This window comes from Hippopotamus amphibius, chromosome 3 (assembly GCF_030028045.1).
Source record: "Hippopotamus amphibius kiboko isolate mHipAmp2 chromosome 3, mHipAmp2.hap2, whole genome shotgun sequence".
Taxonomy (NCBI): Eukaryota; Metazoa; Chordata; class Mammalia; order Artiodactyla; family Hippopotamidae; genus Hippopotamus; species Hippopotamus amphibius.
In genome coordinates, this window is record NC_080188.1 from 149,691,746 (window position 1) to 149,715,524 (window position 23,779).

At 35.6% G+C, this 23,779-nt stretch overlaps 2 protein-coding genes across 24 annotated transcripts in view; one reads left to right on the plus strand and one right to left on the minus strand.

Moving 5' to 3' along the window:
• SDCCAG8 (SHH signaling and ciliogenesis regulator SDCCAG8) overlaps positions 1–5,174 on the minus strand; it is a 250,152-nt gene extending 244,978 nt beyond the window's left edge. For 10 of the 12 annotated variants that reach the window (XR_009052717.1, XR_009052716.1, XR_009052718.1 and 7 more), the window contains exon 1: positions 4,973–5,152. Coding sequence is in view for 5 of the 12 variants with exons in the window: in XM_057728151.1 (XP_057584134.1) it covers positions 4,973–5,039 (67 nt within the window). In the remaining 7 variants the exon portion in view is untranslated. Of the gene's footprint in view, positions 1–4,972 lie in introns of all 12 variants that reach the window. The other 2 variants (XM_057728148.1, XM_057728154.1) reach the window with 2 other exon arrangements.
• A 755-nt stretch (positions 5,175–5,929) lies between these two features.
• The window catches only part of CEP170 (centrosomal protein 170), a 138,107-nt gene continuing 120,257 nt past the window's right edge, over positions 5,930–23,779 (plus strand). For all 12 annotated transcript variants that reach the window (XM_057727396.1, XM_057727399.1, XM_057727405.1 and 9 more), the window contains exon 1: positions 5,930–6,158. The gene's annotated coding sequence lies outside the window, so the exon portion shown is untranslated. The remainder of the gene's footprint in view (positions 6,159–23,779) is intronic.

Below are 23,779 nucleotides of genomic sequence, written 5' to 3' on the forward strand. Positions count from 1 at the left end.
AGAACAACTTTATCTCTTTTTTCTGTCCAAACATGTCCAACATGTAAAAATGCCCTTACAATCTCATAACACTGAACCACTGTTTTGTTTCTACATTATTTCAGGGATGACTATTTACTTATAAAATGCCCTTTGGGGGCTGCTAAATCCTGTCTTTTGTGTATAGCTTTTTGTTATTTTGGTAAAAGAAATGGTCATAAAAGTTAAAACTACTAAGAAAAGCCATATCAGTATCTAAAACAAAAAATGAATATATGTAATTTAAATTTTATCAGCAAAAAAGTAAACTCAAATGTTTACAAATTTCATTTGCATTACCAATCCTTATTTATTAATAGCCAAACCATTCCATTTCTTTAATTTTTATAAAAGAGAGATATTCTTCAGTCTGCACTAAAATACCAAAATAATTTTCTCATTTCAAAATGAATGCTTCCAGAGCCTTTATTACACTGTTGCCTGTCTTGGTCTCAATGAAGCCCACAGTTAAACATATAAGCAAACATTAGCTACAGAGAATATGTGCGTGTGCATAAATATATACTATACATGGTAAAGAATATTTTAAAATTTTAGAAAACATTTAAGCAAAGCAAAACAAAGAAGAAGAAATATAAGTTTGGTAAGTAAAACTGAGAAAAAGAGGACCTTTTACTTAAGTTATACACATGTTTTCTTAAGTCTGCCAAAGTTCCTGATGATATCACTGCTGGTTAATTCAGTGACCAAATTATTGACTAGTAGATTAACATTGGCTTTCTACATATGTGAGTCCTTCTCTGGAATGAATAAAACACTCTGTAGGAATTGGAAAGATGTTCTATATTTTACTTGTGTACAATTGGCACATCAATATTATCTTGTTTTATCAAACTAGACCAACTACAAAGAAAAGGATCACCCCCATCAATTTTATATTTTCTTCCCATATTCAACCTCTCACTTTCAATGAACCTAGTTCCTTACACTCATTTTTATAAGACAGAAACATAGCCTTTATCATTCATGGGTTCCAATCCAGTCTTGATAGAAGGAACATTACAGATCCAGGGGTGTGAGATAGTGCCTGAGGGGAACCAAGCTCTCATGTGTTTTGCCTGACCCAAACAGTATAGGGCAAAGGGAAAAGAATAAAAGAAAGGTAAGGAAGAAAAGAGGGAGGGAACAAGAAAGTAACTGGAATGATTTTAGAAAAAGTATAAACTTGCCCAGTTTGGCCATAGTCTCACCATTCCCCAGTGCCTTCTACTGACTCCATCACATATTTTGTCATCTGCTTGGCTCCTAAAGGCAATAATTCTACCACCTAGTCCAAACTTTTAATATTCCAGGTGAGGAAACAAGAATCAAAGAACAGTTTATTAACTTGCCTAAGATAACACAGACAGTTATTAGAAAAGCAACAGTAAGAGTTGTTACTTGGATCCTAGTTCCACATTCTCTTCTCTGACTCCATCATACTCTTCCACAAATTCAATCTAGAGCCTAAAACACTAAAATATTGAAAGAAAAAGGAGGAACCAGCATATAAAATGTATATAGAAAGTAAATGATGTACTCCTGTATCGGTATAAGTTTGTACCATTTCTTTATGCTCATCCAATCAAAGGCAGCCAGGAAACTGGAGAATAGGTGAGTCATGTATACAGGTGTAAAACTGGGTCCATAGCTAACTAACGCTGCAGCAACAGATGAAACGTGATTCTGTTTTTAAGGTTGGGACACTGAATTTCTAACAAGTTCTCTCCTTCTTTCTAACATCATATCCCTACATTCCAGAATTTAAAACAGCCTGAATTTCCTGTTATCCTGGTTTTCCTGACTCTTTCTTGGCTATAAATTAATTTTATACCTTATGACCTTGCACTATGATGTGTTGAATTTAAATTAGAGAAGGGGTATTTGCTATCTCCCCAGCTACCAATATAATTCTGTGGGTCTTGAATTTTAGATGCCTAAAGAGTGAATGAACACCTAACCATATTGCCAAGAAGACCTCCCAAGTCACTTCTGATTCTAGATTAAACTTTGTGACTCCCAGGATACCTGCGATATGCCTACTTTATACCACACTGAAAACTTTCAGATCATCTACTATGTAGGAATAATACTACAGATCTATGGCGCAATGAAGCTTTCTAGTTTTTCTGCCAGATCTCTTACTTTGAAGAAGAGTCATTTAACCACTCCAGTTCTTACAGTGGGGGCATAGACAATCCAAAGCAGGAGTTATCCTTAGAGGGTGACTACATCTGAAAGGTGTCAGGGAAAGACTGAGAGGTGAGTATAGAGTCTGCAGGTGGGCTCTCTATTTCCACGGCTGCTCTAGGGTCATTAGACTCAAGGAGAGGCAAGAATTCCACCTAAGTTTTAAAAGCATAAAAGCGACATTGACTGTGCTTTTCACATCAGAATTTCAAATTCTTCATACACTATAATAGTACCAAAAATTATATTTATGGTAAAGAAATTAGGAAAACTATAAAAAATGAGAAATTATCATGGGAAAATTGTAAAAGCATTTTGCATTTTCATATGCTTACTTCTTGGCTAAATACAAATGAAAAAATTAGTAATGATGACATGTACAGTTATTTAGAAACCAGAGGAATAACTTGTGAGGAAAGACCAAGAATACCTATTAACTCATTACCTTTTCTTTAGGCATGAACTAGGTAAGACATTTTGGGGAAGTAATGGTGGACAGACAAAACCAAAACAAAAGAACTGTAAGTTGCATTTTATCTGATTGTATTAGGCACAAATGCTTAAAATAATGAAGTTTCATATACAAAAGAATGCCACCAAACTGTGCTTACTGAGAAATACGCATTTTGACTTTACAGGGAATTATCCTATCTAAAAGTGGTAATTCATACATGTGAAGTGAAGAACTTCTGATCATGCTTCGCTTCAGTTTAGTTCTGTTTTGTTTCCTTTCATAAACTGTTATATAAACTAAACATAAAAATTAAAATGCTACTGAATAAACAATAAGTCCTAAAAACCCATGAAGAATTTCAAGTTTCATTTCTCAATTCATCGTTAAAACGATCACTGAAAATTAATAAAAAAAAAAAAACTTTAACTTTTTCTCTGCTTTGTTTGCTCTTGATTATAAATGTTTTCGGTATTTTATACTGTTATAACACTAACTTTTAAATTTATTTTAAAATGTATTACCTTTGAATAAAAACTCTTCACTCTATAATTAGTGAAAGCTGTATTGTGGGTATTAAATGTAGTACTGTAACATCAGTTTGAAATTAACTACTTTACTGCATCAAAATGCCTACTATTAAATAGCCTCTAATGCTTAAATAAAGGTTCAAATTAAGGTCAAAGGAGGAGAAGCACTAGGAGGAACTTATAATGGAAAACCAAATTTTTTACCAACCTCAAAAATTAAACACCACTGGTATTATCATTGCACACAGTATTTTTCTTGTTTTCAAAGGAAAAGTTAGAAGTGGTTATTTCTGTATCTAACAGCTCTTGAAACATCAGTAGGCTGATGAAGGTATTCACTCAGACCAATTATTTTATTCTTGCAGTTTGAATATTGAGAATGTTGACAGTTTGTAACACTGCTGACACTGCTGATGGAAACAATAAATAATAATCCTTTCAAAGTCTAGACTCACTAGAAGATAAATTTGCTAATCTCCTTGAAAAATCTTTATTTTGCTACAAGTACCAATTATAAGTAGCAGCTAACATTTAATGAGTGCCTATGTGCCAAGCACTGATATTTAGCCTTCTTTTTTATTACAGTAATCTGTAATTATTTTGTTTATCATCCTTCAAGGCATTAATACAGAGGCTCCCTGAGGACAGTTACTTTGTCTAGTTCCTTATGGTATCCACAGCATTTGGTATGTCTAACACATAGTAGGCACTAAATTAATAAATAAGTCGGTGTTTTAAATGCTTTAAGTATTTTTTAAGCTGTTGGTCATGACATAAAAGGTTAAGAAAATGCAAAGGAACAGAAAGTAGAGTGAAACACATCTAGTAGAATAAATATTTTTTAATGAAACTTTTAGTTTATACGTGTATGTTCCACACTTACGGCTAAGAGTAAAAAAAAGTCTGAAAATCACTGCTTTTTATGAATTATTTCATTTGCTCCTCACAAGAATCCTGTAGACAATATTATAACTTCTATTTTAAAATAAGAGAAATGAGGTTTCTAGATGTTATATATGATGTTCAAGATAAGAAAGCTATCCACAAGTATATATCACTTCTATAGATACAGACTCATAATGTACTATAGTAAGAAAGTCTGAATTAACTAAAAAAAGTTTCAGTGATAGTAATTGTGACATGATTAATAAAGAAAAACATAAACATTTAAGGCAGACAGACCTGACTGGGTTTAATACCTGGCTCTGCCACTAACCGGCTGTGTTGGTTTTGACCTAACTTAACCTCTTTGCACGTCTATTACCTCACGTGTAGAAGAGGGACATTCATAAGGTTGTAAGTTTTAAGTGATTTAATGTATGTAAATAACTTAGGCCACTAAATATAAGCTGTTGTGATTAAAATAACTATTAGTGGTTTGGTGGTTTTTTTTTCTGGTCCAATAAATCACATTCAATCCACTACACCATAATTTGAATATGTAAAAAGAGCGCATCAGGAATTTACTGGATTATAAAGAGAAGTATGGGAACTGGGCAAAACTGGCATAGAGCCGTCCAAGAGTTTCTGCGGGTGTCGGGTAAAAAAGATGCCCAAGAAAGGGCGGGCAGTTGGTTCAGGTAACTATGGGAATTAAGAGAAACAATGCTGCTTAAACGTAAAAGTAAACACAACTATTTAATCTTTCCACAGCAACATCCATCTTCTTCCTCTGCATTCTGACTAGGGCCGAAAGCAGGTGTTACGAAACGCACCTGGTCAGCTCCCGCCCACTAGGCCCTGGTATCAGGGGGCTAGGGCACAGAGGTTCGGAGCAACTCACCCCGGAGACTCCGCTGATACTGCCCCAGAATCTCCTCCAGGGTAGAGTTCTCCGGGGGCTTCGCCATGCACACACTCGGGCCCAGAGATGGGAGTTGCGTGGGGAAGTGTCCGGTGTTCTCCCTTCCGAGAATAAGAGGCCTCAGCCACCGGGATGGACCCTCCCGCTTCCTGCCGCTGCTGTCACTGGGGAGCACGGATTCCCGCAGGCAGCTCTCCGGGCCTTTTCCCACCCACGGGGCCTCGTGGTGGTCGTCGGAAGTTGTAGTCCGCAGTGTCCGAGCCTGCGGTCTCGCAGTTCCTGAGAGCCCTCCCAACGACACTACAATTCCCAGAGGGCAACGCGCTCCAAGCTCAAGCTTTGGCGGTTTGGCAGCCAGAGCAGGTTGCCAAGAGACTGCTTGGAGGCTCCGCCCATTTCCGTAGCCCAGCCGGGTTTAGTCCTGCCTTTATCCCATCCTGCTGTCTGGACCACCTAACTGACAGAAAGGGCTCACTGAAAGCCTTTATGCTTCTCAGTTCGCTAATCTGCAGTTGATCCTTGAGCCTTCTCAAGAACGCAAATAACAAGCTCTACACCCTTCAGCGGCAACATCTGGCAACACCGCCAAATAAATTCTCAAGAAAGAGAAGCTCTGAATCTCCCAAAGAGCATAGACTGAAGGCGGCTGACACTAGCAATCTTAGCACGCCCAGCGACGCGACCTCAGCCTGGAGTTGGCGCACTGCCCGCTGGGAACTGTAGTCCTTGCAGGTTGCGGTGCCAGCTAAAGCCTGGGTCCTCTTCATTGTTGAAGCTAGTCTTTGGCGTACGCCTGCTCAGTCGGCAGCTGGAGAGGCCTGCGGGTGAGACCACTCCCCCCCCCCCCCCACACACACCACCCCTTTTCATTGTCTGTTCTCGGCGCCTGCGCAGTAGGACTTCGCCGGGCCTGGGCCGGAGCTGGGGTAGGGCCGGGCTCCTCGCCCTCTCCCCAGGCGCCTGCGCACTGGGCGGCCGCTCCTTGCCGTTACCGCTATGTGCGGAGCGTGTGCGGAATAACGTTATTGCCCAGCGGCGCCGAGGGGCCGAGAGCTTGACCGCGGCGGCGGCGGCGACGACGAAGGGGTGGGGGAGGACGCTTGCGAGAGACTCACGGGACGCGGCGCGCCCCGCCCCCCGGTCCGGTCCCTCTCAGCAGTGAGGGGTAAGTGATGCGCTCCGATGCCGTCGCCGCCGCCTTTCCACATCCTGCTCCTCGGGTCTGCAGCGAGGGCTCGGGCGCGGCCCACGGCGGGCGGGGGTGCGGGCCGGCGGCGAGGGGCGCTTCCCCGAGGCTCCGCGCGCCGCCCCCGCCCCGGACCTGGGACCCGGCGGGGGCGCCCCTCCCCCCAAGCCCGCGTCCCCCGGTGCCGCGGCCCGGCTTCCCCTTGCAAGTGTCCACGTATTGCTGGCTTTGTGCAGCCTCCTCCGCCGAGCAGTTTGCAGGGGTGCGGGCGGAGCGGTGGAGGGAATGCTGCGCTGCCGCTGGAGAAGGGGTTTTTCTCAATCGGAGCAGCGGCCAGTGTCGATCCTTTTTGTGTGGTTGGTTTTGGGGTGTGGGGCGTCTGGGGAGGTCCGGCGAGAGGCCTTTTGGACGCGGTGGGAGGACGTGGAAGACGTGGTGTCACGCATCCCGCAGGCGACAGCACCCGCGCAGGCTGTGGCTCCGTAGTAACCCGGGGGAGGAGAGAGTGGCTTCCTGTCGACTTCATTGTCCTGAGATTCAAATGTCGGCTTTGGTATGGGTCCCTGCATTTTATGCAAGGGGAAGAAAAATTAGCAGCTGCCTAACAGGGGGCGGGAAAATGTGGGATTTGTATCCTAAGTCATAGAATCTCTGTTTTTTAGTGTTTAGCCGAGTGTTATTTATTTGAAGGTTGTAAGCTCCTGGAAGACAGGGACAGTGCCTGTCCAAGCATTGCCAAAGTGATCAATATAAAATTACTAGATCACGATGAAGAATGGACTAGGAAGGAAGGGCCTGACGACGAAGCTGTTTGTGTAGCAGGAAAATGAACCAGCAGAATGTTTTTTCATTGGGTGGGTAACGCATTCACGTTCCTAAGGGAATAGGTTAGGATACATCTTTCCATTTTGTTTTTTAAGCATTCAAAATAGAGAAAATAGGCCTGGTATATTTCTGTTTCTGAGTTTTTTATTCATCTTTTTATTCTCTTAATGAAAATTCACCCACTTGGGAGAAATATGGTGAAGCAGATGATACACTTGATTGAAAATACATCTTTTAAAATGATTTGATTGTTAAGCTTAGAGTGCTTACAACCATTTGCTGGCGTTAAAACAAGCAAAAGAGAGATTGAAACAGGACCGGGAGGAGCAGGTGGAGGAATAATGTGAGAGGAGAGAGTTACATTATGAATACAGGATCCAGATCTTTATTGATATAACCCTAGCTGGGTATGCTGCAGTGATTCAGCTCTGGAAATATTACGTTGCAAGTTACAAACCATTTTGTATTTTTCTGCCATTATTTTTTAAAAAGTAAAACCAGTGCAGCTTTTACTTTTTCTAAACTTTGTAGATATTGTAGAATTTTGATATTTTAAAACTGAGGAGTCTAAGTGCACTTGACAGAGAGAGAGGAAGACATTGAAACTTGGAAAGTTAACTGACTTGTCTATCCAAGCCAAACTGTTAATGAAAGGCAGAGTCAAATAAAACCAAGGTCTCTTCTGCAGTGTGCTTTCAGCTGTGTCCCCTAGTTCCCCTACCCTTTGAAAATTTATGGAAAACTTCTCTGCATGCTCTTTGAGTTGTCCGTGACAGTCAAGTTCATTGATACCTCCTAGATGTATTAGTCTAGGCTTTTTCTCTTGATGTAAAAGTAATAATTCTAATGAAGTGGAACTGTAGTTTTATAAATTAACTTACTGATGTAGGAAAAGATGCCTTAACATGGACTTTAAATAAAAACAGAAACTGTTGGAATTTTCCCCCTACTTCTTATTAAGTAACCATATTTTAATACTCTTTTCTGCTATTCAGTAGTATTCTCTATAAACTCTGTTAAAAATGAAATTGGCACATAACAAGAATGCATGAAGTTCATTTTTCTTCAATTAATGAATTTTATTATTTTCACCTTAAACAAGAGCTTACTTTTTGAGGAAAAAATTCGTGTTGAACTTTTGTATTAAAATTAAATTTATGCTCTTTTATTGAGTTGATTTTGCTGTAAACTGCTTTTTTGTTGTCTTATACTTTTTATCCTTTAATTCTACATTGTATTTTAATGGACTTTTAAAAAAGAATTAGTATCTCTCTTAAATTTCAACTTATTTAAAAAATAACCTGTAATTAAATTCACGATGTGGAATTGTTAAATCAAACTAGAAATGCATCTTACTGTTAAATTTCATGGTGTGCTAAAATAACTTTGTATGAAAGTGAATAACCATCTGATGTTTTCCAACTTTACACTGTAAAATTATCATACATTATGTCTATTAATGTAAATATCAAGGGGCTTTTAAAAGCTCTATGCTTAGGGATTTGTTCCAAGTATCAGTTTCTTATTTCCTTTTATCACAACCCCCCTTCCCCCAAAAAACTAGTTTTATTGTTGCATCTGATAGTAATCAGATATCATTCATCTAGTACTGAATACTGTATGTTTTTAAACTTGTTGTCAATGTTTTTATTCAACAGAATTCTGTCCCTGAAAAATAACTTTTGCTATTTTAATTAACGTATAGTGATTTTTTTTTCTTTATCATGAGCATTGGGGAGTTAAGCAGTATGCTGTTCTAACAAATATCTAACAGACAGCATGATATTAAATTGCCAACTAAAATATCTATATAGTTGTAAATTATTCTGCAAGTATTAAAAAAAGGAATTACATACCATCTGAAAAATTTTGGTGGGTAGATAACATTACCTGGAGCATTAAGTGTTGATGTGTTTCAGTAAGAAATGAGTTTCCTCTAATGGGGAGACACCTCAGACTATTTTTATTTCATAAACTTTTGTTAATAACCAAGATTTCTAATAACTACCCTTAGTGAAATGGGTCTTTATTTACTCAAATATTTCTTCAGGGAAGTGCTCAGCAATGAGTTAGCCAGTGTGGGCTATCTAAAAGAGTAAGAAAACATCTGTCTGGAAGTAGGCTTGATTAAACTGGATATACAGTCCAGTTTAGTTCAGATGATTATGCAACAGTATATTATAATGTTTTTGGCCAAAATGAATGACATAGCTGACTTGCACCAAAAGTAAATCCCACTTCTGTGTCAAAGGTAGAAAGGAAACCAACAATAATAGCAAATTTATAAAAATTTCTTTCGTCCAATAGAGGTTATGCAAAGCATAGAAGTGGAAATGAATCCCAAGCATGCGTTGCTTAGGTTTGAAAACAAAAAATGAGCCACTGCAAAAAATAAGTCATTATTTAAGTATATTAATGGCTAATGATATAGAAAATATCACCCTTTGGTACATGATATTTGTTGAATAAGTGAATAATACCTGCTATGTATTGAGCACCTACTAAGTGCCAGATATTGTGTGCATCTGTGTGTAATCCATGCAGCAATAGTGTAAATATTATTTTACACTTAAATTTGAGAATACTTTAGGTCCAGAGTTAGTGAATAATTTTGCCTCTGTGTCACATATTACTAAGTGGTAAAGCCTTATAACTGAACCTTTGTCTTTTTGAATAAAGCCAAAATTCTTTCCACTCATCTTTTTCAGTAAGTTAAAAAAGGCAACATTTATTCCCGTCTCGTTCACAAAATTTTAGAGTTAGAGGAGACTTTACAAGTCATCTCAAACAATGTGCTGCTTCCTGCTAATATCCCTGAGATCTTATTGAGTCCAGCTTCTCCATGAGCAACACTTCCATGAAAAAATGGGCATAGGATGGCTAATTTAGCCTTTGAAAAATGTAATAGAAAGATCTTACTTAAACTGAGCTAGTATCTGCTTTACTATGTAACTTCTTCCATTGGATGCAGTTCTGTCTTTAAGAGTAAGATATAGTAAGGTTTTTCTCAATATATTGGGTGTCTGGTAAGTTTTCCCTTTTCTAAATAAAATACTACAACCCCTGTAGCTTTACATGATATAGTTTCCTTTACCTTCCTCATCTCTGTCACTAGATACAATCAGTTTTGTCAGTGCTATTCTTTTTCACTCTGATTCTGTTTCCAGATTTAGTTCTGCAGTTGTGATCTGAATGCAGTGTAGTGAAATTATCCCTTTCCTTAATTCAAGCCATACAGTTGTGTTTACAGTCTAAAATTGTGTTAACTCTAACTGGTAATATCTTGCCAGCTCTAAGCAAAGAAAAACGAGAGAAAAATGTTATGTGGCTTTTCAAGTTATATTTATCCAATTCAAAGGATTATTTTTTTTTTACAATCTGTATTTCAACTTTTCTAATGTTAAAATGACCATTCTTTATGAAATTATAGTTAGGAGGTGGTAAGTTTCTTTTGATATTTGTCTTTGGGTTTTGTTTTTGTGTTTTTAAGTAAACAATAAAAAGTTAGCCTCTTGTTGTTTCCCATTTTGTTTTTTGAAAAATTTGTCTGGAAATCACTGATGTAGTCAACATAAACCTACATCTTTTTTGTCAAGATCTTTCCCATTCTGTATATACATGCAGATTATTTTTTTAAACAATATCTTTAAATGTCATCTATTTGAATGTAGTTAAAACTTGAGATCTTCTTGAGTAATGATTCTGTCATCCAAGGGATTAGCTTCTCTTCCTGGCTTTTTGACATTTATAAATTTAATAAGCAAGCCCTCTTATGTCTTCATGCTGCGCATGTATTGGATATAGCCAAGGACATACCATGCAAATTTATAAATAGAATAAATGTTACATAAATAAAGTATGCTGGAGGAAGAAGGTGACACAAAGATAATGAAAACCATTTGAATGTTTTGTTTGTTTTTAATTAAGGAGAAAATCATTATATCCTCTTAGTTTAAAGGGAGTTGGTTGAAGCTTACTGTATGGTGGGGATATAGATAATTATATGATTATGTGATATAAAGTCAAATAAGCATAGATGCTGTGAATAAAAATAAATCAGAGTAAAGGGAGAGTGATACATTGCTGTTTTTTTTTTTTTACTTAGTTTTACGTAATCATTCAAATAGCACATTAAAATGGTTTTTAAAAAATCAAACAGTATTTTAAAAGCAATGTGAAAAATCCTCCCACCCATCTACCTTATTTGCTGAGTTACTAGGTAACTTTTATGTATCTTTCCAGTGAATTTTTTTTCAGTTTAAGTAAATACAGTATAGATTTTTAACCTACTTACCCCCCTTTACGCAAAAGATAACCTCTTTATACAGTATTCTGCATCTTGAGAGCTACTGTTTTAGAGACTGGTTAGGGAATACCTCTTTTTGAGAAGGTGACATTTAGCAGAGACATATGTAAGGAAGCGCACCATGTAGCTATCTGGAGTTGGAGAATGCTGTGGTCCTGAGACAGGAATGGGATGAATGAATTCAGAGAACAAAGAGGCCACTGGCTGGAGGTGAGTGAACAAGAGGAAGGAAGAATAGGAGGAAACGAGGTTGGATAGGGATTGTATTGGTTGACTTTAAAATGCCTTGAGAGTTCATTGGAGTGTTTTGAGAAGAAGGGGAGTAAGAAGAAAATTGGCTTACACTTAAAAAATATGGTTCTGACTGTTTTGTGGATAATAGACTGGAGGGGGAAAATGGGAACAGGGAGATGAGTTAAGAGACAATTGGAATACTTTTAACTAAGGTGTTTAATGATTTAGACTAGAGTCGTAGTGGTGGAGATAGTGAAAGTTATTAGGTTCTGGTTTTAAAAGATCAGGAGTTTTGGACATGTTAGGCATGAAATATCCAAATGGAGATAATCAAGTAGGCAGTTAAATATTCAAGTCTAGATTTCAGAGGAGAGGTTGAGACTGAAGATATTTAAATTTTAAGTATCACCAGTATACCATATTTAAAGTAGCACTGGAAGACATCACTTAGCGTTGAGAGTTTGAGAGTAATTAGATTGAGAAGAGGTCCAAGAAAGAATTGTACCTGATACTCCCTAATAGTGAAAGCTTAGCAAGAGAGAAGGAGCCATCAAGGATCAGAAAGAGGCAGCCAGTGAGGTAATGAGTGTGGTGTCCCAGAAGACAAGTAAAGAAAGTAAGTTTAGGGAATTCCCTGATGTCCAGTGGTTAGGACTCTGCTTCCACCACAGGGGGCGCGGGTTTGATCCCTGGTTGGAAACTGAGATCCTGCAAGCTGCAAGATGCCGCTAAAATAAAGTAAAATTAAGAAAAAAAAAGTATGTTTAAAGTTAAGGAATGATTGGTCAACTCTACCACCTTTAATCACATAAACATTTCTTAAGAAATCAGGTCATACCCTCTTTCCTTGTTGTCTCTGAAAAAATTACTATCAGACCTCTCTTTACTCTCATTTATCAGTGGAGGTGTTTTTTTTTTTTTTTCCTTGGCAGTGACATGCAGCTTGTGGGATCTTAGTTCCCCAACCAGAGATTGAACCCAGGCCACCGCAGTGAAGTGCCAAGTCTTCACCCCTGGACTGCTAGGGAATTCCTGAGAAGTTCATTATTATGCTCCCCCATAAAGTACTAAATCTAAAGCCATGAGCAAAGCTTTACTCACACATATGTTGCTGCTGTTTCTTAGGTGGGTGGATGTGGCTGCTGCTGCTACTGAGGTTTGAACAGGGGAGAGTGTTACTGTTCAGTGAGAAGAATTTGCTATCAGGAATTGCCCCAGAGGCATTAATTGTGTCATCTTGGGCACGTCACTTAATTTCAGTATCTTCATCTATAAAATAAAGCTGACAGTAGTCCAACTACCTCAGAGGCTTATTTTGAAAAGCAAATGAGGTAGCTATAAAAGACATGACAGGTATAATTGCACATAGGGATCCCCTTACCAATGCCACAAGTGTGGTACCACTTGATAGTGTTAGAGTTGAAGAAATATTTTGGTTTGGGTGACAAATAGAAATATGTTTTCATTTTGACTCTGCAGGAATAGTTTTTTACTTCTTGTGCATTCCATTCCCATAGGCAGTTTTGTACATCATTTCACAATATTCCTGGGGATGGAGAAAAGGACATGATGGCAGAAAGAGGCTTTGAGATAATAACTTTCTCCATTCATAAACACATCTTTCAAATCTAAGCAGTGTCTAAATGAGAATGAAGTCAGGAAAAAGTAAGCAGGCCAGCTTACTTTTCTTCCAGGCCAACAGAAAGAATTTTCCTATTTTAACTGGTTTTTTACTGGGTAAGGGTTTGTCACATATTACATGGAACAGAAAAAGGACAAATTCAAAGCTTAGGGGTTGGTTAGGGGTCTTGAACTCCAGTCAGCCAGCTAGAACCTGATTTCATGAAACAGAGGTTAGGGGAAATGAATGCACTTGATGATGGAGAGGTAAATATAAAATCTTTATTTTGGTAAAAAAGGAACATTGCAAATAGAGGACTTTCTGTGGTGAGCTTTTTTAGGCAACAGGAGTGTAACTTCAAGATAGTTGTCGAGGATCTTATATATTATATAGTATTATTTGCTTGATGGCCACCTTATTTTTCATACTATTTTTATTATATTTTCTCATATTACAGAAATGACCCTTGCCCTTGGGAAAAAATTTAGAAAATATCATTTATGTCAAGAAGAACACACTCTTTATAATCCCACTAGCCAGTGACACCACTGTTACATATTCTTGTCTATTTTGGTTTAACCTGATAACATTTTATCATAAGAGTAAACTTTCATTTCATGAAGCTTGTAATTTATTTACAATTTATGGAAATTAAGAATGTTTTTAAAAATTGTAAACAACCATGTAGTGGACATTTCTAACTGAATTTCTGTGCAAATCAGTATTTTTCTTTCCCAGTATTTCAAGAAATGAATTGTATCAAAGAATATGTAGAGTTCTAAAACCTTTTCTAATTTTCTAATGTATTGATAATACTTCCTGCCCCCTCCCCACCGTCTGTTGCCAAAGTACAGCTCCCTCATTGCTGTATAAAATTGTGTTTCTTTGCCCCTTCAGCACTGCTAGGTATTATGTATCTTTTTAAAATTTTTGCCAAGTTGATAAACTAAAAACCTTATTTAAATTTCTCTTTTCGGTAATACATCTGAGTGGCTTTTTAAAAATGCTATTGGTCATTTTCATTTCTAATATGAATTGCTTGTATGTGTGCCCTTTGCTCATTTTTTTGTAAAGGAAAGTTCATCATCATATTCACTTGTAGCAATTTCTTTGTCATATGTGTTGTAAAATTTTTTCCAAGATTATCATTTGCCTTTTAAGTTTATTATTTTTACCCAGCAAAGATCTCTAACTTGTATATAGCCTAATTTCTTTCTCCCTTTTTCTTATGAAGTAATCCCACTGCACAAAATTTTATTGAATACATATCTATATTTTTTCTTACAGAATTTATGATTTGAATTTTTACATGCAAATGTGTTAATTTATCTAAAATATGTTTAGGCATATATATAGCTTTTTGTCATGTATTACATAACTCTTCATTATCTGTCACAATTTGAAATGTCTTAATATGCATAGATTTATTTCTGGATCTTTTATTCCATTTGACTGTCTACCTATAACTGCATTGTGTTATATCATAGATTTATAATATCTGTTTACAAATGGACACTTTTCTCTTTCGGGCTGTTCTGCCGGTTCAGAATTTATGAATGAGATTAAACTGAGTTTATTGACTTATTTGTGATCTACAAGATGACAAAGGAACTCTTGAACAGGTATTTAAGGCCTTCGTTTTTAAATGTTCTCAGGTCTTTTCAAGTTTCTACCTGTTTTTGAGTCACTGATGTCATTTTCATCTGCCTAGTTTACAGTTTATTTACTTGAGATTTTCAAATTTAGAAGCCTAGAGTTGTAGATATAATTATTTTGTAAATTAAAAAGATCATGTCTGTGATTACATCCTTTTTTTTTTTTTTTTTTGGGCGGCGCCACGAGGCATAGAGGCATATAGGGCAGTGTTAACCAATGGACCACCAGGGAAGTCCCAGTTACATCCTTTTATTCCAAAGCTAAATATTTGTGATGAATGAAGAAAAACATCTGCTGGGGTTTTAGTACTTTTTTTTTTAAAGAATGAGCTTTTTGATTTGTCATTTTTGTTTTTTTGGTTTTTGTTTATTTTGTTTTTGTGGTTTTAATTTATTATTTTCTAAAATCTTTAATACTTACCTCTAATGGTTGTCAAATAATAAGTTTATTTTTATTTTTCAGTTCAGTGGAAAACACTTGAGGCTGTAAATTTTTTTTTCTTAGTACGCCTTTGGGTACATTCCTTAGATTTTAGATATATTGATCTCAGAATTTTTACTTTTTAAACTATTTTATTTCTTTTCACTAGAGTTAATTTGTGAGATAAGTTCTTGTTTTTAAATTCAGGGCCTGTGTGTATGTGATTTATTATTGTTCTTCTAAAACTTTTCCTGGTATTTTTAATGAAAATTCTCAAACACAAGGGAAATTGAAACAATTTCATAGTGACTACGCATATACCCACCACCTTGATTCTACCATTAACATTATGTTAGTTTTATCACATATCTGGCCATAAGCCCATTGTCTGTTCTTCAGTCCGTCTTACATTTTGATCCATTTCAAAGTAAACTGTAGATGTATGTGTGTGTGTGTGTGTGTGTTTAAGAAAAGAGTTCTAAAATCATTTGAAATTGTTTCAGTTTTAAGTTTTCTGAATGTGCTTTTGAAATATTTTCAGCAACCACTGTCATATTAAATAATAGTTTAAAAATGAAATACACTGTTTTCTATTCCGGTAGTATTACTGAACTCAAATTTTCTGTAAATACCTGGCTTTCAAAATTGACACTGATGACACTGAGCTATTCCATTTTTGGCGGGCAGAGTATTCATTGTGTGTATGTTCATCTGTGTGTGTGTGCTTTTTATTTATTTATTTTTTTATTTTATTTGTGTGTGTGTGTGTGTGCTTTTGAAGAGAAATGGGACATAGTTTGGGGTTTTTGTTTGTTTTTTGATTAAACTGAAGAGCTATTGAAGGAAATATACACTTTCTCTAATCTAGTGATTCTGCTATTTCCTTCGTTGCAAATCCAGGAGTGAAATATTTCTTTTCAGTTACACCTCACTACCTTCCACTTCCACTATTCCCCTACCCTTCGCTTACGTGAAAAATTCTGTTGGGTTATTCACTAAAAATAAGAGCCTTTGCTTGCCTTGCGGTAAGACAGTACAGTTTGACCCTAAGATTTTAAGTGGGTCATATAAAAAATTTTGGAATGTTAAGGATCTACTATAAAGAATTTAAAATTTGCAAATTTGGAGAGGTGGGCACAAATAGAGTGCAATAAAATGAAAGGTAAATGAAGTAAAATTTAGAAATTTATTTGGGGGGGGTGGCCCAGGAACAAGAGAATTGGGCTAGTCAGTGTCTAATAATTATTGTTAATAACATTCAGAACATAGTTAATTATTGGAATCTGGCACCATTTTTGATCATGGATTTTAGGTTAATTACAAATTTATAACCATTACTCCCCAAAGATATGATGTTTTGTATAAGATGGATATTTCATCAAAGAGTACTATCTTGACAACCATTTCTTTCATCTGATTTTCAGGTGTCTAGTTTTGTCACTAGGATTTCTAATCTCTGACTTGTTCTTCCCTTTTTCTCTTTTTCTTGGGTGCAATTTGTAGTTTTTTCCTCTAGTCTCAGCCTTCTAAATCAAGACATTGTATATTTCCTGTGCCCTGGTACTTTCTAAATTTCTTTCTTTTTAGTCTTCACAATTACAGCCCATTCCCCCCATCCCTACTATCCCATGTTGTCAATCCTGTCAATCCAAGCTGAAGGGGTCTTTTTGAGGAATTAGAAAATACATGTTTTCATGTACATGTTTTATCAGTCGTTTATCTAAATAAAGGATTGGGAGAGAGAGTACCTAGGTGGTTGAAACTGCCATTTATCAAGATAGAGAAAACAGGAGGAAAACAGATATTGTTCAGAAGATGGAAAGACGCAATTTTTTTTTTTTTTCAGATTAATTCTGACAGGTGAGTGGGGACTTGGAACTGAAAATGATTTATAAGTAATTAGAGATAAGGTCTGCATCCTATAAAAGAGGTTTTGACTTGAAATTTAGATATGTGACTTAATGTAATAAACTGTATTTGAAGTCCAGTGGCTTCAAAGAAGTCCCAAAGTGAACATGTATTGGAAAGTAACTTCCTAAAAACACAGATTTAAAGAGAGAGACTTTCACAGACACTGATGAGTGGTCACAGAAGTCAGAGAAACCAAAGTAATGTTTCTGGAAGGTAGGAATGATCAGAGATACTGAGAGGTGATGTAATAGGAATATTAAAGATCATTGGGTTTAGCAGTTATGAGTACATTTTTGATCATGATTCAGTAAGGCAGTTGAGAGAAAGAGAGCAGGCAGAAATTCAGTAAACCTTTGGAAGATAGGGTAAATTCAAGAATTTTTGAAAGGTGAGGAAGTGAATTAGCAAAAACAGACTATTCTTTCAAGCCTAGCACTAAAGAGAAGAAGGAAAGCTCTTTTAGGTGAACTATATACTATCTGTACTGTCTGTATTTTCATTTTCAAGGTTTTTAAAACTTTTCATGCTTTCTAATCATCTTAAAACACATTTTTAACAATTCTTTTGTAAAACAAATTTTCAAAATGCAAAAACTTACATTTAAAAGAGAATAAGCTCTTACAACATATGATAATATATTAATCCCTTTATTTGGAAGTTCATTAATTTTAGGACATAGATCCTGAAAGGGTAAGATATCCTTAGATTCTAGTAGGCATTTGTATTTTTATCTTCAAACTTTGCTGCGTGTACAAGGAGCTAGTTGTAAGAACTAGATTAATAGTTTCTTAACAGAAAACAACATTTATTGAAAATAGTAAAGCTGCTTTTTAAAATAAATTGCTTTCTAAGGGTATCATGCTCAAAATCCAAAAGTTACTTTGGCCTTGGAAATCCAAATTTACTAGTATGGGTACTGAGTTCTGTTGTAAAATTGCTTTCTGATTAGGAGATTTGAGTTTTTCTTTGATACGTATATATACCATATACTCTAAAAGGTAAGTTTACCATTTGACAAAATTCAAATATAATGATCAAAATCACTTCTTAAAAATGTATTAGAATTTGAGTAAACCTTCTATGTTGAATCCAACATAAATGTAAGGAGCAAAAGTAAAATTTTATCAAATATATCAGTGTCAAAAATAAGGACAGAATAAGGGCTAATGTCCAGAGCAGGGAAGAATAATTATGAGATTTTTGAATCTGAGTCTCTAGGAACTTACTGGAAGTAAAAAATTATTTACTTCTTTTCGTATTTTGAGTATTTTTATTTGATCATGTGAAAGTGTCTGATCTGTCTGCATAGGCTATGAAATGAAATTAATGGACATCTATGAAATGCAAGATTATTACATATTTTTTATGGATTCTTGGACATGTAATGGAAGCAGTAAACTACTTCAAATAGAAGAGTTTAATAGAAATCTCAACAGGACTTTAATTTAATATATTGTTTTCCTTTTGCTGGCATTTACCCCATAGATTGGTCTTTAGTAGTGTGACACGATTTTATCTGTTTAATGCAGTCATAGGAAACCATTGTTCCGTCAAAAGTTGGAAAACTTGCAGGGAAAAAATGGGGGTCTTGTGAAGGAGAGAAACAACTTAAATTTTTGAAATAATCACCTTTATAAACCTACATTTGTGTTACAAATTAAAACACATATATTGTTTTGTTTGTAAATACTGTCATCATATATCTGCTGAAGAAAAAACAGATGGCTTAGTTATTTTCTGTCATAGAGACTTTTGAGGTTGTTTCTTGATCTTAGGATAAACACACACACACACACACACAGAGTCAACATGGTGTAAATAAAGGAATACTTTGTACAAAGGGTTAGATCTCCATTTTACTTTTGGCACCTTTACTATCCAGCTTTATGACACTGAGCAAGTCTTCAGTCTTACTGTCTCATCTTGTTCATTTGTAAAAATAGAAGGCGTAAACTCTGTAATATTTGTTTACCCTGTACTTTTAAAGTAATATTTATTGTGTATGTGAAAAATTTAGAATATTCTTCAGTTTTCTGTTTGTGTCCCATTGAGTCACAAAGAAATAAGAGGGAACCATAAGAATTGGAGAGTGTACATGGTATGCAGCGGTGTATAGAAATGGGGAAAAAAAAGCGAGGAGGGCTGAGCAGAAGAAGAAACAAAAGTAGGAGTGAAGAAATAAGTTTTTGGAAGGTAAACCTTTTTTTCCCTATGTATCCTGATATTCATTTGGGCTCAGGGTATAATCTAGTAATAATTGTTCTTAAAAACACCAATAATCTTTTAATCTGTTTTGGCCACTTTTTATCCTCAAACTTGCAGAAGGTCTTCTCCAGATGAAAAAATATCGGTAAGGAATTATTCTTTAGCTACACCTGGAGATACCCTCTCTTGAAAGAATTGCTGAAAGAATTGCCTTCTCAGAAATAGTCACACAACAAAATATTTCCAGTAAAACCATTATATACGTCTTAGTATTCTGATAATGATGTACCTAATTCTGTAAGCATCAATAGTTTAATGAATTACAATATATGCAAGAACAGACTTAACAGACATAGTAACAATTGAAATGACTATTGAAAAATTTCAGCCAAAAGATAGGCTTGATTGCTTATGTAATTTACTAATTTGTATGAATTCTGTATACCTTTATGATTGAAAATATGAAGCTCATTATGCTCATTTGATCAGACCCAAATTTCTCTTTCCAACACAAATTATTTTCATCCTCCTATTCTGTGTGTTTATATTCTAAAGATATGAAGTATTTAACTAAAGCCATTCTTAATGTAAATAATCTTGTGATTCCTGTTTGTATAAAGCTGAGCTAGCTAGGGTACCCACTAGCAGAATGTGAATATTTACATTTAAATTAATTAAAATTAAATAAAATTAACAAGTCTTCTCAAATGCATTTGCCATATTTCAAGTGCTCAGTAGTTCACATGTTGCCTGTGCCTTATGTATTGGACAGTGTAGATGCAGAACCCTTCTATCATCATAGTTCTATTGCACAGTACTGTAATATTTATAAGCATTATAATTTAACATGAAGGTAAAAAAATAGTGCATAATTTAGGCTACTGATTAACAACTTGTTATTAGACAATGAATAAGTGCTTCTCTGATGCATTCATAAAATATATCCTTGTCTAAAACATGCTCTGAGACTTTTCATTTACTCTTTTGATTTCAGTTTTCATGCGTTGCCCTGATACTGTGGTAGAAATGATTTATATCCACCTCCTAAACAGTTTATTGATAGTGAATTAGAGAGAAGAAAAGGTAGTGGTGGTAAGCAGAAAAAGGTTTTCTTTTTTTTTTTTGATTCAAGTAAAATTGATTTACAATGTTGTGTTAGTTTCTGGTGTATAGAAAAGTGATTTAGTTATACATATTCTTTTTCGTATTCTTTTCCATTATGATTTATTACAGAATATTGAATATAGTTCCCTGTGCTGTACAGCAGGACCTTGTTGTTTATTTTATACATAATAGTTTGTATCTGCTAATCCCAAACTCCTAATTTATCCTTCCCCCACCCACTTTCCCCTTTGGTAACCATATATTTCTTTTCTATGTCTGTGAGTCTGTTTCTGTTTTATAAATAAGTTCATCTGTATCATATTTTAGATTACACATATAAGAGATATCATGGTATTTGTCTTTCTCTTTCTAACTTACTTCACTTACTATGATATCTCTAGGTCCATCCATGTTGCTGCAGATGGCATTATTTCATTCTTTTTTATGACTGAGTAATATTCCATTGTGTGTATATACCACATCTTTGTCCATTTATCTGTTGATGGACATTTAGGTTGCTTCCATGTCTTGGCTGTTGTAAACAGTGCTGCTGTGAACATTTGGGTTCGTGTATTTTTTCAAATTAGAGTAGAAAAAGTTTTTAAAGGGCACATCAGGCAGTAGGGTGCTGAAATTCATTACAGAAGAATGACAGAAATGAGACATTGTTGTCACAGAGTGAACTAACAAAGGTGAATCAAGAAAAACTGGGTTTCAGGCTCTTATAAACCTTTAACTCGAGCTATTTTCTTCCCAGTGTCACTCCCTCCTGTAGGTTCTATTTTCAGTTCTTTGAGACAACTTGGTACACCTTTTTCTGTTCCTAGCAGTGTTTGACCTGACAAAGGTTTTCAGATTCCTAGTTGTGCATTGAGCCTAGAGACAGTTTACTGTTCTTACAAATTCTAGGTTTCTGGTCCATGCTGTACCCCAGTTTACTGAATCTATACCATTCCTCTAGATGGGTCAATTGGTTTTTCGTCTCTGATTTTAATATAAATTGATTGATTCTTCCTTATCTATGGACTTCTTAGGGAGAAAACCGTGGAACCTACTGGTAACCCAGCAGGAAAGTAAGAGGTAGATTGAAAGTAGATTGAATTTTGCATGACCTGTCAGCATTTATTGTGCAAAAAGATAGTGTCAGAGAACATGTTACTAGGTAAAAATATGTTCTTTTCAGTCATGTTCAAAAAATCTTCCTCTGTAGGAATTGACATCACTAACATCATTTTAAGGCATACCTGAGAAAAATACAAAGGAAACAGTTGTTGTGGAAGAAGCCCACAACTTGGCATCTGAAAGCCCAGGTTTGAATTCAGATAGCTCCTGTTTGCTACTACTAGATTTGTGACCTTGGTTAAGTCATTTAACTTCAGCTTTCTTCAAGGGAAAGATGTTTCTCACATGCTTGTTTTGTTTCGTTCATGCTCATATGAAAGTATAAGCACCTAGTACAGTTATTGGAACAAAGGAGATACTTGATAAATGTTTGAATCTGTCTTAATTGATTTGTTGGTGTAAAACAACAAAATTATGTTTTAACAAAGTTGTACAGTTCTACAAAAGAAAGCAAGTCAGCCTTAACATGTTTCATAAACTGGTACAGAAAATTTGGCAGAAACTTTTAATGCCTAGACAATTTATAGAAAAGTATATCATCAAATCTAAGTCTTCCTTTGAAAATATGTAGTAAACTCAGACATAGAATATATGACTGTTGATATTTGGAATGTCATCTTCATTTTTCTTAATGAAAATGTTTTTTACTCTTTAATGCTGTTTTATGCAAAAATTGTAAATTAGGTTTTTTTTTCAAGATTTAATTAATAACGTATGTGGCAGATTATAAAGGTAAAATTTGGAACAGTCGTTCCAAAATAATCAGCAGTATATGAAAACAGAAGTTTTCCCAGTACGAATTTTGTTCACATGATCATGGAGTAAGTATCTTGGTAGGTATCCAAAAAAAGCACAGCTGTGGATTTAATTTTTTGGATTAACTGTACTGTTTCAATTGGGGGTGGGGATCTTAAAAGGAATAAAATTTTCCCAAGAGTGTATTTCATTATCTCCTCCATATCAAGTTAATTATATAGCAGAGCTGAATTTTTGAATATGTTCTAAGTATATGTCACTTTCTCAGAGACATTTCCCAGACCACCCAGCCTAAACAGCACCACCCTAAAACTGTTGCATCATGCTGTTCTTGTTTTCTCATGTTCCTGTCTTCCCATTGCCACTGAAGTTGTCTTATTCATTCAGTTAGCTTTTGTTTGTCTATTTTTGCTTCTGTGAGATTATGAACTTTTTCTATCTTGTCACTCCCTTCCTGTTATTAGTGCATAGTACTTAAATTATGAATAAAGAAAAAATAGATTAATTCATTTTATAGTATGCTGTAAAATGGAGTTCTCCAGTGTAACTGTTGTATAATGTTTGTCCACTTTCTACAACTTGCGTGATTTTTGTTGTTAAAAACAACTGTGTGCGTGTGTGAATTTCTTAGAACTGTCTGGCATATAGTAAATGGTCAATAAATGCTATCAGTTATTATAAGTAAAAGATCATAGAAAACAATGTCTGTTTGCCTTTATAACATATGATCAATCATATCTGCACCTTATTTGATCCTGAGTCTTAGCTGAAATGCATCCCTAGTGTTTTTTTTTCACTTTCAGAAGTACAAGGTATCAGAGGCAGAGCCGTTAGTGTTGAGGATATTTTCCTTTTTTTTTTTTTTTTTTGAGGATATTTCCTATTAGGGATTTAGTAGGGGGAAATGTGAAATACATTTATTTAAAATTTAGTCACTTATCTTTTGGGTACTTCATATGATAGGATAGAAAGACATAATATTTATAGCTGTTTTATTTGTAACTGCCAAAACTTGGAAGCAACTCAGATGTCCTTTCACAGGTGAATGGATAAACTGTCATACATCCAGAGAGTGGAGTACTATTCAGCATTAAAAAGAAATGAGCTATCAAGCTGTGAAAAGATGTAGAGGAACCTTAAATGCATATTACTTAGTGAAAGAAACCAATCTTAAAAGGCTACACACTGTATGATTCCAGTTACATGATGATGTAGAAAAGTATGGAGACAGTAAAAAGATCAGTGGTTGCCGGGGTTTGGTGCAGGGAGTGATGAATAGGAGGAGCACAGAGGATTTTTAGGGCAGTGAAAATACTCTGATACCATAATGATAGATACATGCCATCATACATTTGTCCAGACCAATAGAATGTACAACACCAAGGGTGAACCCTAATATAAACTAGGTGCTTTGATAATGGTGTGTCAGTTTAGGTTCAA